The following is an 18,609-nucleotide window of genomic DNA, read 5'->3' as shown; positions in this document are numbered from 1 at the left end:
TTAAACATGTCTATGACCTTGTCTTAGCTATTATTTTTCTTCAATCTGAAGCACTAATTCTGAAAATATGTCTTCTATGATGTTACTTACCAGTTTGTCTTCTGTTTTTTATAACAATTTGTCATCCTTTGTTCTTAATTTTATTTCTTCATTGATTTCAGTAGATACTTGTTGAGTGCCTATTATGAGCACTCAAGTGTGAGTCATACAAAATTTGTAGAGACATTCTAAGATTTTGTTTTCTATTTCTTTCACTAAAACCTTAGCGCTTTTCTCTAGGCAATCTTATCCACTCCAAATCCCAGTTTATATTTTCAATTATAATCGTCCACTGAATTTCATTCCTATGGTTGCATTTGCCCTCTGCACCTCAGGTTCTCTACCTGTTCCTAAAACTCCATATTTACAAACAGATGTTATCATACTCGTCTATTCAGCACTTTCTTCTGAGGTCTATATATTTGTTGATGTTATTTTTCACTCACTCAGGCTTTAAAAGTCTGACTTATCTTTGCGCTATTCCTTAAACCTATCTGTAGCTTTTATCCTCATTGGTATCATTTGTTTATGGGTTATTTTACTTCTTCATCTGAGTATGACAGCTAAGTTCTGTCTTTTTAAAAAACACTTTTTACAAATTCCTTAGTCCTGGTATTCCAACTTCTCTAAAATCTGCCACAATCTTATATTCATCTAATCTTTCATTGTCTGTTTTATGCCCTGTGTCCTTCCATATCATCCTCCCTACTTGTGATTTTCACTTTAACACCTGCCTGATGGTGCAAAGACCATTCCTGCCATACCATGCAAGTGTTTTCTGTTTATCTTTGCTCATGGAACCCTATCCATCCTTCAAGGTCCAACACAAATACCATTTCTTTAGATTCTCTTTATCTTTCATAGATAAAGAGAAATTTAGAAATAAACTCTCCCTCTTCTAGAACACAGTATTGCTTTATATCTCATCTGACTTATGAAGTTTTGAAGTTCTTGAGGAGAGGGACTTGTAATGTTTCTATTTATAATCTACAGTATACTGAACATACCACTTTATTCAATAAGCCTCTATTAAAGAAATAAAATGAGTTGAGAAGATCTCCCTCTCTTAAAAGTGATTACTTATCGCTGAAGTACACCAGTGAAGTAATAAAGTGTACATCCTGGCTGAATAGTTACTCTTCAAGAATTCAAAGTAATTGCTATATGTGCAGATAATCTCTATTTCACTCTCATCCATTTATTACATAAGGGAGAACCTCCTCCGAGCCAAGCACAGAAAGAGGGTGATACTAAGTCATAAGGAAACAGTTTTCCCTCTAGAGATGTTTATTATCTCTGAGACTGATATTCCAAATATAAAAAATACTAAATGATGAATGGGTTTATAAGCATACTTTTGTGGAATATTTTTATAAAATCTTAGAAAAAAATCAGTTAAGTATCCTAGTATATCCCTGAACCTTAGTTTACCAGACAGCAATAAGTTTTTGTAATCTAGTCTCAAAATTTTAAAAAACCTTGCAGAAATAGTATATTTACTTCCCATAAAGCTGCACAGGCATCCTAAATGGCCAGTTATTTTGATTGGGGCTGAAATTTTAAATCACAAATGGATATAAGTTATAATATTGTAAGAAATGCTTGCTTGATGAACAAATGTTTTAAAGACATAGTGATAGGAGATAGAGTGTTTTCTTAAAAAAAAAAATCTTATAATGACCTGTGCCTATGTTAAGAGTTGTGATCTTTGTTATAATCCATACATAGTAGATGCTCAGTATATGTTGGTTAAATGATGACAGTTGGAGAGCCCATCTGTCTATGAAGTTCTATAAAATAAAGATTTTTAAAATCTAGATTTGAAAAGAAAAGGCTAGTTAAATATAGAAGAGTGCATGCTACTCCAGAGAACATTAAAATGTCAACTGGGTAACATAGACATATTTTCTAAACATTAATTGAGTTATACAACATAATAATAATCAGGAATTAAGTGATATTATATAATTTTTGAGTATGCATTTTATTTCTGGGTTTTATTTCTCTTTTGAGGGGTTTTATTCTTTATTAACCCTCTGTTCCAGCTTGACCCAGACAAGAAAACTGACATTTTTTATGATTAGAAAGATTCTTGTGTCATTAGATCATGCTAAATTGATAGTTTTTATAGCCTGACAACAGACCAAGTCATCATTACCTGGAGGGAAACACTTAAATCATTCAAAGATGACTATTCTGTTCTGAAGGAGAGTTTGAGTTGACTGCTTGAGATTTTCAGTCTCACTCCCCAGGTGGCAAGGGTTAGTTTTGCTAAAAAAACTGACAGTTTCCACCCTCTGGGTGGTAGATTGGATTGGAAATATATAGAAAGAGAGCTTGTCAAGGAAATTCAAGGAGCAAAGCTGATATGTTCAAAAGGGAATTCTAAACTAGTCCCCAGATTGAATCATAAATGCTTCTGTTTTATGGACATAAACAAGTGTATAGAAGATAAAGAGGAAGAAGCAAAAGAAAGAGCAAAGAGTAGAAGGTGTGAGAGGAAAATATGTCAGAGGAGGCATAAAACTCTATGGTTTTCTGATCTACGTTTTTTGAGATGAAAATAAAATACCAAGTGGAGGAGTAGTTTTGATGGTGATTGAAGTTTTTTGAGATACTTCTTTAATGGTGATTCATGGAACCTGAATATTATATTGCGTTAAAGTCACGGAATTATAGGAAACAATTCTAGTAACAAACTATGGAAATTCATTGTTTTGTTTTTGAACTGACTGCAGCAGTCCAGTTCCAGACTGAATGAGTCTATATGTGATTCTTATGATTCTCTTGCAAAAGGAGACATCTTCTAAAAAAAAAAAATGAGCTATTGCACTGTGTATATTTGTAACAACTATGAAATGGAATATGTAGTAATAAAAGAGCTCACTCAACTCAAAGCAAGCTTTCATTTATATTTAAACATTTGCCACTTACAATCCACTGCCCCATAGTTAAAGCAGTTTGGTGTGGATTGAAATATCTTCTGGAAGGCTTATTCATATTTTACATACAGATTTTACATACAGATTTGTGATTATCCAGACTTAACCACCATTACTTGGAATGTTTCATATGGATTACATGCCTGCCTTTTGTCATTGATATTGTTCTTTAATATTATAATAATAGTTCTTATGATGAAATAGACTCCTTAAATTAATATTTTCTTCTAATACTCCAAATATCTATATTGATCACATATATTTTATTTGTATACGGATATATATGGCTAAGTCCAACTTTCTAAAAGGAAATGGACAAAAATAAAAATATTTAGCCAATTTGAAATAATGCTGATAGCTAACACTCCTATAGTGCTTACTATTTTTCAGACCCAGTTCAAACTGCTTTGCCTATATTAATTAGAAACAGATTAAATAGAACTATTATTACCTATAGTTTACAAGAAAGAAAAGTTAGGAACAGAGAGGTTAAATAATTTTTCTGAGTAAACACGGTAAGTAAGAGAGCCAAGATTTGAACCCAATCAGTTCGACTGTTTGGTACTCTCTACTCTCCACTTCTACAACTGAACTATTCTTGGTTACACCAGAGATACAGTAAGTACCTCAAAGTACTTACTTTGTAGGAAAGTAAATGTTACTTCAAAGTTATATTTTAATATGATCATTTATTAACATGGGTATCCTTTCCTGACCAGATTATGAGCTTATAAATACAAGATCCATGTTTTCTTAACTTTGTCATAGACAGTGCTCCATACAATGTCAATTCCTCCTAATTTATAGCATATCATTGCCCTGAGACATTCTGTCCAGGGGACTTCCATTTTGCAATTGTAGGTTGTACATCCATAAAAGTTTTAAATCCTCAAAACAACAAAAAAAGCAATTGTTATCTGTAAGTGGAATATTGTTTTCATGATTCTCTTGTTTCTTAACTATTTTTAAAAATATGGTACTATAAATGAAACAGATTATTTTTGATTGCTATAGAATAGTTTTAGAATCATGATACTTAGCTGAAATTCATTTTCATACTCTTTTCTATAGGGCGCTGCTTTAATTAGGATGCTGGCTAATTTTATGGGCCATTCAGTTTTTCAGAGCGGTTTACAAGTAAGTAAAATATTTTTTTTATCCTCTTTTACATTTATCCTTGTCAGTATATTTATTCTAAGGGTGTCACATGGTTTGGTAAATTGCTAATACAAAATTGCTAAGTTTGATAGAAAACTTTAGGGTGGGGAAGGTAAACAACATCTTTCCTTATGACAAATGAAAGCTGTAGATAGAATATTCCCTATATTACATGACAAAACTTCAACTGTTGTACAATTTAGAATCTGTTTAATTTTCATTTTGAAATTGAAGTAATTTTCAAATATTTCAAATCCTAAATAATCTACATAAGGTTTTCAGAAAACCTGCCTTCCTTTGCCATTTCAAAGTTTATATAAGGTGAAAACAAATTATGTTAGCCTTTCTAGAATTATGAATTTGAGAAAATCTTAGTTATTTTTCAGATATATATCTTTTATGTTATTTTATGTTGATACATATAGATTGTTATTTATTTCAATGGTATTTATATGTTTTTATTTTAATTAGTAAATGCAATTTTTTTTGAAAAAGGAAGAAAAAGCAACAGTTTTATCATATTGCATTTAGAGTATGAAGTATGGAATCTAAAAATGGATTCTTAGAAAAGGAAAATTATTAAACTCTTTAAAGCAGACACAAATATAGAAAATAAACTTTTATTCCATTGAATCTGCTGAAGTAAATCATGTTCCTAGTAGCTGTGATTGATGAATTATTTATGATGCATTCTGCTACTTAGAAGTGTCCTTTAAAGTAAATTGATGTTCACCTGAAATACAATTATGCTAAGACAGAGAGAGCAATCAATCTTATCTGTTCTTAGTAAGCTTTTCATTTTGAAATTTAAATAAACTACATCTGGGATCAGGTCATATTTTAGTAGTATAATTCCATCTTTACCCCAAATAAACTGAAAGATAAAATATAAGAAAAGAGTTAAATATGTTATGACAAACTATATGTATATATATTTAATGCAACAAGGAAAACTATATAAATTTCTCAAAGAATAATTTCCCTCAGAAAATATTTTTACAGATTTGTTGCAGCAGGGGTTGGAATTTACTTTAATCAGCTCTTTCCATTAGGGACACCTTCAGAATAGCTGAATCCATTGAACATGTTTGCCGGGTGCTAAAGGCTCTATTCTGATCACATAGTTGGGAAAATCTTTTTTTCTCAAGAAGTGCCCTCCATGAATATCAACTATCTGGAGGAATGTCCTTCCTTATCCCCATTCCTTTGTTTTCCACATTGAAGTTTTAGCATGACAGTTTCAGAAAATATCTAAGCACTCATAAGCGCAACACAAATTGAATTTGATTTCCTTGTAGCAACTTGATGTGAAATCATTTTCTTTATAAAATTATTGTTTTTCTTCATCTGTGTGTATGCATTTGCTCGGCAGACTGAATAACTATAGTTATATTATTTGTAAAGGATTATTATTTTGCATCATTTTTCTTTATCCTGCCATACATTCTATGGTGTGCAAAATATATCCGTTTTTAATACATTGTTTTCCACTGACCTAGTCTGTTCAGTTTTATCTAAAACAGTTTGAATATACCCTCAGATTCCCATTATATTAAACTTTCATTAGAAACTTATATTAATATGTGTCTTTAGGCTCTGATACTTGATTTGGTTAATTTTCAACTGAGGGACTCTATGTTTGTCAACATTGCATTTCATTTGCTTGTGACATCTCATTGATCAGATAGATCTGTATCCTTCAGTACTTCGCTTGCAGCTTTATTTATACTCATCACTCAAACTGATTTAGTGTATCATCAGCAGTTTGGATTAGTTTACAGTAGATCCCTATGTCTAGGTGATAAATTATCATCTCTTGTGCATGAAGATGTATGGGATACATTTTGGAGATGACCTCCTGAACAGACACTTCATGTCATGGTACTGAGTGGTCACAGGGTTGAAATTAATATGCTTCCCATCCACAAGACTCTGGGGAGACTTGGTTTTCAAGTTGTTGAAAGAGCTAATCTGGACTGTCAGCACTTACCTCTGCTGGAAAATCTATGAATTGTTTTTATATTAACCCTGGCTATTTCTGTGTTGACAAATGGAAGTTTATTATTTGCAAACACAGACAAAGATTTATAGATATAGGCAATTACAAATTACAAATAGTATACTTTTCATATATATTTTTATGCCTCATTTTTTTGAAAGAAAGGAAGAACACTCCTTTCTTCCCTCTTATTCTCTCTTTCCTTTCTTTTGTTTTGTCCTGGGCTCAGACCTTAGTCTTCATGTTCCAAATAATGTCATTATGATGGTTTCTTCTTGATTTATTGTCTACCTAAAATTTGTGGTGTCTTGCAATTTTGTGTATCCTTATGACCTAACTTAAGCTCTTCTGGGAACAAGGCAAACGTTTTTTATAAATATATGCACACACACACATGCACATATATATGTGTGTGTATGTATATATATATATAAAGTTAGTTGGTTTCTGGGTCAGTTAACATATTCATATTTAATTTATAAAGTATCTGAATATAGATTCAATTATATTTTTTATCTTTTACAATATTTTGCATGGGAACATATACTTTAAATTTCTACTCAAACATGTATTTCCCAGTAGGAAGGGACTCTAGAAACTTTTTGGGAAAAGTTTTGTTTCTAATAGCCATATAACCCAATGGATCAGCTATTAGAAAGCTTAGAGAAAAGTTTCATACGGAATCATCACAACTTTTCTTGGTCGAGTGTTCTTGATACATTTTTAAGTCTTTTTATTTCTTGAATCATGTATGGTGCTTAAATGGTTCAGTATTGCATAGCTGTTTTCTAATAAATTATCTCAAGCCTTTTTTTATAAATGGACCATATATATATACACAAAATTAATTCTTGATACACTACTAATAAGTTAGCTTTCATTTTAATGCTTACATTGAAAGTGGAACTTTGTATTAAACTTGAATTTTTCCGTTGTTAGATTTAGTGTGTCACTCATAAATAATATATTTTTAAGACTTAGAATTGTTTATATTTTTGCAGACTCTACAAATCTATTATTCCATTTCCTAAAATAGTAGCAGGCATTTTTTGGAAAGCATTAGGCAATGGAATCACTAAGGGGAAATGATTCTCATTTATACCTCCAATTAATAGTGGCCTTTTTATAGGTCACTAAACCTCTCTTGGCCCTGGCCTTATAGTTATAAAATGCAGGAGTTGGACCTAATACTCTAAGTGTCTATCTTTGGTATTCTCTGAATCTAGTATTTATTTAATTCAGCTTACTAGTTAGAAAATTTGAATTTTATAACTTTAATTTAGTATAGCTGTTTTAATTTGATGGGAAAATTTGTAAACTAGATGTACAAGAGTGAGTAATTCCCTGTTCTTGAAACTTCAGCTAATCATCTGAATATTAAGACCACATGGCTATCAATGTATACAGTGTATAACTATAGTCAAACCAGACGAGTATTTGTTGTTACAGAAAGTTTTTTGCTGATAAAGTTTCATCTTGCTAGTATTAGAGAACAAACTTATATTTCCTTGGCTTTTAGTCCTGTTCACTTTCATACTTTGCCCTAGATACTTTACATATTTGTGGGTAAGGTATAGTGGTTTTAGATGACATCTACTAAGGACTTTTAGAAATTTCTTGGTGATTTTCAGTGTATATGCTATCTGTGCATATGGTCAGAATTTCAACTTATACAGTTGAAATCTCCCATAACTAACTCCACTTATGGGTCTTTTAGCATTGAGGCATATTGGAGGTTGGTTTTGAGGAGAATCAACAGCCTCCTTGATGAGTGACATTATAGGGGACTCAAACGAGAGGAAATTTACTTTTTTAGAGACCAGAAAAGCTGCTTTTGATGCAAAGGGAGGCTCAGTGGAATTTAGCCCCTCAAGGCCTATATTCCAATTCTCAGTGTCCTACACATTCCCAATCAATATCCCACTTTTCACTAAAAGACCTAATCATGCCACAAAATTTACTTGAGTTATAATTTTGCCACCTCCAAATTCTAAACCATAGTCTACTTTTCAGATACACTGATTCTAAAGCTATAAGAGATATGAGGATATGAGACTTTTTTTTTTTTTTGAGATAGAGTCTCACTCTGTTACCTGGGGTGGAGGGCAGTGACATCATCATAACTCACTGCAACCTTAAATTTTGGGGCTCAAGAGATCTTTCTGCCCCAGCCTCCTGAATAGCTGGGACTATAGTCAAATATCACCATTCCTGGCTAATTTTTGTATTTTTTGTAGAGACAGGATCTTGTTATGTTTTTCAGACTGGGCTTGAATTGCTGGCCTCAAGCAATCCTCCCACGTGGGCCTCAAAGTGCTAGGATTACAGGTGTGAACCACCACACCCAGACACAAGACTCTTTTAGTAGTCGTAGAAGATCTCTGGTTCTCTGCCCATACTTTCATCTAAGAATTTAAAGCACCGAAGTTAACTGTTTTCTCTCTGTATTCTCTCCAGTTTAGTCAGAACCTTCTCAAAGACTTTATAATTCTCTATTCTACTGAATAATATTCTACTGCCATAATATTCTAGTGAAAATAGTCATTTGTTTTCTCAAAGCCTATTCTTCAATTTAGGAAACTATAGATGATAATTTAAGCAACAGTTTTGGGCTTGAAAACTATGAATTATCATGGTCCTATTACCCACTATCAATGATATTATCTCCTTTAAATCTAATCAAGACAAACATAAAATTATAGATGACCATCTTTGAGGGTCTGCAACTATTCCTGATATGTAATTCAATAGCAAAACCAAAACCATTCTAGCTTTTTCAAGCAGAAAGAGAAATAATATTCGGTATATGAATTTTCTAAAACTGATGGGTGGGCTATGGAAGTAAAGATCAGGAAAACCACTGCCAGCCTTCAGAAAATCAAGAAATTTGGATATCACAAGGAATTAACATACATCTTCTCAGCTGTCTACAGTATACCTGGAAGAAAATGGCAATTCCTTGTCTCTGTTTTTTGCTAAAGCCCACATTCCTGCTCTCTGCTATCTGAGCAATAATGACTCCTCCTTCTTTAGTGCCTTCCATCTTTCATGTGTGCTTTTCATTTTGCAGAACTTAAACTTGAACCTAACTAGTAACGGATTCTAGGAAATGTCACTTTCAGGCTTGTAGCCCATATAATGCATAAGAGTGTAGAAGGTAGTGGAGGGTAGTGATCTGCTAACACAGAGTGAAGCACTTAATCTATGAATTTATTTTTTCTATTAAGTATTAATAGAAATAGAATATTTTCATTAATACTATTACTATTAATAGAATAGTATTAAGTATTACATTTTTATAGGTTGTTATCTTACCATATGGAAGTTTTTAAAATATTAACTCCTTTATTGCCTCCTTAATATTTGTATTAAGCTGTGTGATAGTTCTCCAGCTAGCGCAGAAAGTTTTCCACTGATTTCAATAATTTTCTAAGGGTATATGATGAGAAAAATAGGAAAATCAAACCAACAATTACTACATTTCACTCATTTCATAACTTCAGTCGAGTTGCCTACGATCTGTAATCTCTAGTTCTCTCTTTGAATAGATTGATTTAATTATGTCAGGGTGAATCAGTACCAGTAAGGTGTCTAAATTTTTTTTAATTTTTAAAGTTATTATTCTTCTAAAATTACGAGCCAGAGCTTATTATTGTGAATAATTGTTTTGCTTTTGACTAACTTAAGAATTTCAGACTTTTGTGCTGCGTAATCACGACTGTTGGCTCAGTATTCCTATCTCCCCAAGTGGGCCAGTCCTCCTGGGGTAAGTTAAGTGCAGGGAGAAGAATCTAAGCAGTAGTTTGCCTAAATTGCTTTTGATTGAAGACCATCTACATAGGACATCTGGAAAGTAAGCTGATGTATTTTCCCAGCCTAGGATTTTCTCCTAGCAATGATTCCAGTGAGAAATGATAACTAAGAAAGCAGCTGCATGGTACATTACCTACTGGGACTTAAACAGAGTCAGTGAGAAATGCAGGTCAGCAGTAACCAGAAACTCTCTTGCACATAAGCTCAAGTTACGCTTTTTGAATGTTATATAATTCTTCCTTTGAGCACCTCATTTTGTCTGTGATATAAACATCTCCAAATTCCTTCCTATGTCAATCTTTAAGAAGAAGCTAGCAAGATCACTCACAGGTTTCATTCTATTTAATATTTACATTATTTGAATGTGGTTTTCCCATTAAAATATTAATACCATAAGCCTAAGGAGGCTCCTTACTGGCAGGGCACCGGGGTGTATAGAAGGGTAACCTCACTTCTATTCTCTCTTCTATTGGACAAACTTCAATGCCCAACATTGCTGAATTGCCTCTCCTATGTGGACCTGGAACATAAGTGTGCTGCAATTTTGTCCTTATTTTTTTCTGCCTCTGGTTCTTGGTGACTCTACATATTCCCTTGAAATCTTCTTTTGCACCTATAAATAAATGTTTCCTCTAAATTCCTCCTCTGATAAAAACTGCCCATCTCATTGCATCTTTTGGCAATTATGGCATCTTTCATTTTCTAGGGTTCTTATTATTTAAGTGCATATATATTAATTTTCACCTGTATATAGCAATCCTTATGGTTACAATATGCATATGAGCAATAAATCAGGATCTACTTCTTTTTCCTTGTTTTCATAATTTAGGTTAATGGTTATAGCTCAAATCCTGATTCTACATGTTATGTAGTCTTACTTTTAAAGTAAGTTATTCAGGTAATGATTCTTTTAGATAGCTTTTTTTCTAACATGACTTTAGCCTTCCTTATTTCATTTCTACTTGTTTTAATCTCCCTAATTACATTTTTCCCTTTTTTCTGATTTTTTCTGGAAATTAAAAATAAAGCTGCAATTATGAAATCCTCAGATAACATTGATTGGTTTGGTAGCTATTAAAAAAATAATTAGTACATAGTACTATTGCTTTTTCTTTTCAAACAAGATGATACTATTTAATGATTTGAGCCTAACATTACCATTCTTCATGTTGTTAGGAGTCAACACCAGGGAATTGAAATTATGAAGAAAAATCATTGTTAAGCTTGATATATACTCAAACCCTGAAATCTCTATCAGAAAGTGAGTCACCTTCCTGCTCAACCAGTGAGGGTAATTCAACATCATCTAAAATATGGTTGAATAGGGAAAGATTTCTCTTGATTAGTATTTAACTGCTCTTTTCCATAAGGTTACCTACAACAAGATGTTTGGCTCCAATTATCAGGGTGGAAATTGCTTATGCAAATCAATGTAAGGCAATGAGGTGTGGATAAAAAGCAAAAAGGAAATATCATTATTATTGGTTTGTGCTCATAAAATTCTGATAGCCTGAAGGTAATGACAGGCACAAAGCCATAGGGATTATTAGTAGCAACAACATACTCAATAACTTGTGTTCCAATGAGTTGTTATATGTTACCATGTATACGCAGGATTTTTATTTGAAAACTGCAGGCTTACCTTTGTGAGAGAGTGTTTGCTCCCTTGCATGTAGGTTTACAGATAAATGAAAAGTCAGAAAATAATAGAGAAACAGAGACAGTATGTCAAAGTTAATTTTCTTTCTGAAGAGATAATAATGTGTTTTTATCCAGATGGTAGCTGAAACACACTCAATCTGAAATGAATGACCATAGACAGCTTTTTCTCAAATGTCTTTTAGTTTCACTTAAAATGCTATGCAGTTTTAGATATGCTGGAGGTAGAAAGGTTAATACTTGGTTATAATTTGTTGTGATCACTCAATACCATATGATAATAATATTACCATTACTGAGCATTGGATTTAACCTAATTATCATTTAATTTATTAATGACCTAACTACAAAGAAAAATTAATGAGCATCTTATAGCAAAATTGTATTTAATTTTAAGGAAAGATTTGATAGATTTGAAAATCAAGAATTCCACATTTAGTACAAGTAAGTGCTTTTAAAAATTAAATAGTGTTCTCTATTCCTATTTCTGATTCAGAGAGAAATAACTTGTATTCATCAGTTTCAATATTTTTATATACATCCACTGATTTAATCCTTATTATTTTGCTTCTGATTTAAATGCTGTTAGCTGACCACTGCAGCTATATAGTATTAACTTAATAGTCTTCATTATTAGAGACATATGTCTATTTGGTCATTCTGCAGGCATTTATCCAGCTAAACGGGAGACCTTATAAATTTATAAAGTAAAATTTATATTTATTGGTTATCTTTTATCTGTTAGTTAAGGGCTCAAGATGTATTACATTTTAGCTAATCAGGTTGATACTGTAAGATAATATTTTTGCTTACTTTATTTAAAAGTCTCTGCAAAATTATTAGACACATTTAATTGATGGATGGCTATAAAAGTTGTTAGTATGTGCGAAAAAGCATACCAACCTGTAAATATGCACACACTTAGATAAACTTATAAAAAACTGTCTCTGACTCTTTGTAGACATTACCATTTGGTTAGATTGCTAGATTAGAAGTACAATAAGCTTGCCTTAGAGGTATTTTTCTCTAACCTATTTAGCTCCTGCACCAACAGTTTTCTTTCTTTTCCTTTTTAAATTCATTTTTCATCTTATTTTATGTTCTCTTTTTAGAAAGTGCATGTTTTAGCTTATAACTACATATTTGGCAATGTTACAAGTTTTGATGCTAAAAAAATTCCCCCTAAATTGAAAATATTTTTCTCATTACTCATATTTTCATAATTGCCTGACAATTCAATTATATATTAATAGTATAATATGACATAGATCTACCATAATATATTTAGCTTTGTCCATGTTTCTGAGAATCTAGGTTGCTTTATGATTTTTGTTAGATAACACTCTAGTAATCTTTAAATGATCAGTTTTTCCCTTATATTTTCAACTGCCACTTCATATACATTTTAGAAGTATATTGTCAATTTTTCCTCTAATTATTAAACTGATATATAATTTGGAAGTAAAATTTGAAAGTTCTCTTTTTATACTACACTAAGTAAATAGCACTGAGTCTTATAAATTTTCAAAATAAATTTCATACTAATTTAGTAAGTAAAAATTAATTCCATTTTTATTTTAGTATATATATTTTATCATAAATGAAGTTAAAAATTTTTATATATTCTCTGCTTATATTTCATTATTTTTATTTACTCTTTTGTAACATTTATCCATGTGTTTTACTCATTACAAATTGAGGTCTTAGCTTCTTTTTCATAATTTTGTATAGTTATAACATAAAAATAATGAACCATATTTTCTATAAATTCTTTCTTCCCTTGTGCTATTTAATACGTCAAAATTATTTTTATGAAAAAACCAAAGGTTATAAATTAGTGGCTTGAGAGGAGTGTTGCAAAGACCGATCCTAATATTTGGAAACTGGATTACAAAAGGTTCAAATGCATTCAAAATTCCAATTTTGCCTACTTCTGTATTTCTGTCTATGGGAGAGAGAGCTCCAGGTTAGCTTGGCACACAAAGAAATGGTGGTATCCATTTGTTATACTGAATCTGATTTTCTTTTGCAGTCTCCTATATTCACCTTCTCTTTGCTGTTCAAGGTCTCTCTCTGTGATTATTTCACATACCTTTTTTTCATTTAAGAACAGTAGCATATATAAATGTTAAATATCAGTTCTTAATGCTTTGTGCTAATAAACCAAAATTATGATTTCTTTTCATGAACCAGCTTTGCCTAGTTTTATATCTGCAGCCCACATTGCTCACCCTATCAGACATGTTCAGTCATTCGTTTATTCCACACATACTTATTATGCACCTAGTCTATGTCAGACACCATGATAAGTACCAAATATTCAGGACATGCTGTACACAGCAGATATGGCCCACGTCCCCATAAATCATATAATAGGATAAAGGAGACACAAAATAAATAGGAAAAAATAAATATATATTTGCTCAATGTGAAAAATGACAGGAAGCAAAATGTAGGGATGCTGTGAGAAAGCATATAAGTGGGTGAGTTGAAACAACTTTAGATTGATTGTTAAGGGAATCCTTGAGAAGAAGGAATGGATGCTGAAGCCTTAAGGGTAAGAAAGAGGTGGGGGTGGAGGGGAGATTCTAGGAAGAGGGAAGACCTTTTACAAAAGGCTTAGACAAAACTGAGCTTGTTCAAGGAAAAGGGAGAAACTGGTATGGACGAGCAGATTTTTAGTGAGAACAAGAGTTAGGAGAGAGGCAGGTTGCAGATAATCCTGCAGAGCCCACTCTATACTAAGAAGGTTGGATATTATGCTGAGCACAGTAAGATGTTATTAAATAGTTTTAAACCAGATGTAACATGGATCTACTTATATTTATTTCTCTCAGAATATTATGAACATACAAATATTTTGGTTACATATAATGCCTTTGTCTTGCCCAAGCCAGGGCTACAAGCATGCCCTTCCCAAATACAGTGTGCTCCCCATCCATTAGTTGTGAGTTTGCCCACCTCTACCACCCCCCTCCCACCTGACTGGCACCCATTGGATATTACTACCATGTGAGCACCTTTGTGTCGATCAGTTAGTACCAATTTGATGGTGAGTACCTGTGGTGCTTATTTTTCCATCCTTGTGTACCTCACTTTGAAGGATGGGCTCAAACTCTATACAAGATAATCTAAGAGGTGCTAGTTCACCATTGTTTTTGTAGTTGAGTAGTATTCCATGGTATACATATACCACATTTCATTAATCCACTCATGTATCGATGGGCACTTGGGTTATTTCCACATCTTTGCAACTGAATTGTGCTGCCATAAACATTTGAGTGCAGATATCTTTCTTGTAGAATGTCTTTTTTCCTTTGAGTAGGTGCCTAGTAGAGGGATTGCTGGATCAAATGATATTTCTATTTTTAGCTCTTTGAAATATCTACAAATTATTTTTCACAGAGGTTGTACTAGTTTGCAGTCCTACCAGCAGTGTAAGGGTCTTCTAATCTCTCCATATCCACGCCAGTATTTGTTGTTTGGGGACTTTTTGATAAAGGCCATTCTCACTGGAGTTAGGTGATATCTCATTGTGGTTTTGATTTGCATTTCCTCATGATTAGAGATGCTGACCTCTTTTTATATTTTTGCTGGCCATTATTCTGTCTTCTTTTGATAAGTTTCTGTTCCTATCCTTTGGCCATTTATTGATGGAGTTGTTTGATTTTTTTCTTGTTAATTTTCTTATGTTCTATATAGATTCTTATTGTCAGCCCTTTATCAGATGTGTAGAAAGCAAATATTTTTTTCCATTCTGTAGGTTGTCTATTCACTGTAATGATAGTTTCTTTGGCTGTGCAGAAGCTTTCTAATTTGATCAAGTTCCATTTATTCATTTTTGTTGTTGCTGTAATTGCTTTGGGGGTCTTTGTCATAAATTTTTTGCCTAGGCCGATGCGTATAAAGATTTTTCCAACATTTTCTTCTAGAATTCTTAAGGTTTCATGCCTTAGGTTTAAGTCTGTTATCCATTGTAAGTTAATTTTTGTGAGTGGTGAGAGTTGGGGATCCAGTTTCAATCTTCTGCATGTGGTTATCCAGTTTTCTCAGCACCATTTATTGAATAGAGATTCTTTTTCCCAATGTATATTTTTGTTTGTTTTGTCAAAGATTATATGACAATATGAGGATGATTTTATGTCTGGGCTTTCAATCCTGTTCCAAAGGTCTATATATTTGTTCTTATGCCAGTGATATGCTGTTTTGGTTACAATAGCCTTGTAGTAAAGCTTGAAGTCTTGTAGACTGATGCCTCCCAATTTGTTTTTTTTGTTTAAGATTGCTTTGGCTATATGAAGTCTTCTCTGATTCCATGTGAAGGGTAGAATTATTTTTTATAGATCTTTAAAGGATGATGATGGTATTTGGATAGTGATTGCATTAATTCTGTAGATCACTTTAGGTAGTATGGACCTTTTAACAATATTGATTATTCCAATCTGTGAACATGGTAGGGTTTTCCATATGTTTACATCTTCTACAATTTATTTTCTCTGTGTTTCATAGTTCTCCCTATATATGTCTCTCACCTCCTTCCTTAAATATTTTCCTAAATATTTCATTTTCTTTGATGGTATTGTGAATAGTATTGTGTCTTTGATTTGATTTTCAGCTTGATTGGTTATATGAATGCCACTTATTATTGGTTATATTGGTTATTGTTTACATGAATGCCACTAATTTTGTATCCTGAAACTTTACTGAGTTCATTTATCAATTCCAGGAGTCTCTTGGTTGAATCCTTGGAATTTTCTAGATATAATATATCATCATCAAAGAGTGAGAGATTGACCACATCTGGCCCCATTTGGACACCCTTAATTCCCCTCTCTTGTCTGATTGCTCTGGCAAGGACTTCTAGCACTATGTTGAATAGAAGTGGAGATAGTGGACAAACTTGTCTGGTTCCAGTTTTAAGCAGGAATGCTTTCAATATTTCCCCTTTCAGTATGATATTGCCTGTGGGTTTATTGTATATGGCTTTAATAATTTTAAGGTTTGCCCCATCTATGCCTTTTTTATTAAGAGTTTTTATCATAAAAGTGTGCTGGATTTTGTCAAATGCTTTTACTGTGTCTATTGAAAGAATCATATGGTCTTTGTTCTTGCTTTTATTTATGTGGTGAATTGCATTTATAGATTTGTGCATGTTGAACCAACTTTGCATCTCAGGGATAAAGCCCACCTGGTCATAATGAATTATCTTTTTGATGTGCTGCTGGATTCGGTTTGCTAAAATTTTGTTGAGGATTTTTGCATCTATATTTATGATTGATATTGTTCTGTAATTTTATTTTTTTGTTGTATCCTTTCTTGGCTTTTATGTCAAGGTGATATTGGCTTCATAGAATGAGTTGGGGAGGATATCATCCTTCTCAATGTTGTGGAATAATTTCTGTGGTATAGGTATGGGTTCTTCTTTGTAAGTTTGGTAAAATTCAGGTGTGAACCCATCTGGTCCGGGACTTTTTTGGTTAGAAGATTTTTAGTTGCTGCTTCAATTCCTGTGCTTGATATTGATATGTTCAGGAATTCTATTTCTCTCTGATTGAGTCTAGGAAGCTTGCATGTTTCTAAGTATTTGCTCATTTCCTGCATATTTTGTCATTTTGGGGCATGTAGATTTTTATAGTATACAAAGATAATTTTTTGTATTTCTGTAATGTCTGCAATGATCTTTTTCATTTCTAATTGAGTTTATTAGAGTCCAATAAACTCTAACAAACTCAGAACAAATGTTCTGTAGACATTTGTTAGACCCATGTGTTCTTGAGCTCTGTTTAAGTCCATTGTTTCTTTGCTTATTTTGTGCTTGGAGCATCTGTCCAGCTCAGCCAGTGGGTTTTGAAATTCCCAGCTACTATGGCATTACTGTTTATCATGCTATTTAGATAAAACTTTGTTTGCTTTATGTATCTGGGTGCTCCTGTGTTGAGTGCATAAATATTAAGAATTGTTAAGTCTTCATGTTGGATTTTTCCTTTCACCATTATATAGTTACTAACTTTGTCTTTCTTTACTTTTGCTAGTTTAAAGTTTATGTTATCTTATATAAAAATAGCTACCCCCACTTTCTTTTGGTTTCCATTTGCCTGGAATTTTGTTTTCCAACCCTTGACCTTATGTCTGAAAGTTTCTTTGTAGGTAAGATACATTTCCTGGGGACAGAAGATACTTGACTTGTGATTTTTTTATCCACTCAGCCAGTCTATGTCTCTTCAGTGGACAATTCAAGCCATTCATATTTATTGAGAAAATTGATATTTGGGATAGATTTCTGTTCATGTTATTGGATAAATTATTATTATTTAGTTTTACCTCTTGAGCCATTGTGGAATCCAGGTTCTGGACTTTAACTCTTGAGTGATTTTACTTTGGTTGGTGTCTACTGCACTGTTCAGTGTGTAATGCAGGTCTGATACTTCCTGCAGGGCAGGTCTGGTATTTGCAAATTCGACTAGTGATTGCTTGTCTTGGAAAGTCTTTATTTCTCTCTCATGGATAAAGCTTAGTTTTTCTGGGTACAGAATCCTAGGTTGGCCATTATTCTGTTTTAGAAGATTGAAGATGGATCCCCAGTTCCTTCTGGCTTGTAAAATTTCAGTTGAGAAATCTGCAGCTAGTCTGATAGGTTTTCCTTTGTTGGTTATCTGCTGTTTTTGTCTTACTGCTTGAACGATTGCCTCTTTTGTGTTTACTTTGTTCAGCCTTATAACTATGTGACATAGTGATTGCCTTTTCACATTGAGTCTCCCAGGAATTCTGTGTGCTTCTTGTATATGGATATCTAAATTTCTGGCCAGCCCAGGCAGATTTTCCTCCTGTATTTCAAGAAGTAGATTTTCCAGCCTTGTGTATTTTCTTCTTCTGTCTCTGGGAAGTCTATAATTCTTATATTTGGGTTATTTACATAATCCCACATCTCTTGTATGTTTTTTCTTATCTCTTACTTTTTGTTCTTTTTCTTCCTATGATTTGTTTAGTAGATAGGCATTA

At 32.7% G+C, this 18,609-nt stretch overlaps 1 protein-coding gene across 1 annotated transcript in view; it reads left to right on the top strand.

The window, feature by feature from the left end:
* Positions 1 to 18,609, top strand: part of TRHDE (thyrotropin releasing hormone degrading enzyme) — a 385,264-nt gene that overhangs the window by 263,367 nt on the left and 103,288 nt on the right. The window contains exon 7 of the mRNA XM_012738835.2: positions 4,053 to 4,118. Coding sequence (XP_012594289.2) covers positions 4,053 to 4,118 — 66 coding nt within the window. The remainder of the gene's footprint in view (positions 1 to 4,052; positions 4,119 to 18,609) is intronic.

The sequence above is a fragment of the Microcebus murinus genome, chromosome 10 (assembly GCF_040939455.1).
Source record: "Microcebus murinus isolate Inina chromosome 10, M.murinus_Inina_mat1.0, whole genome shotgun sequence".
Classification (NCBI taxonomy): Eukaryota; Metazoa; Chordata; class Mammalia; order Primates; family Cheirogaleidae; genus Microcebus; species Microcebus murinus.
The sequence above is the reverse complement of the archived record's forward strand: the minus strand, read 5'-3'. Positions and strand labels throughout refer to the sequence as shown.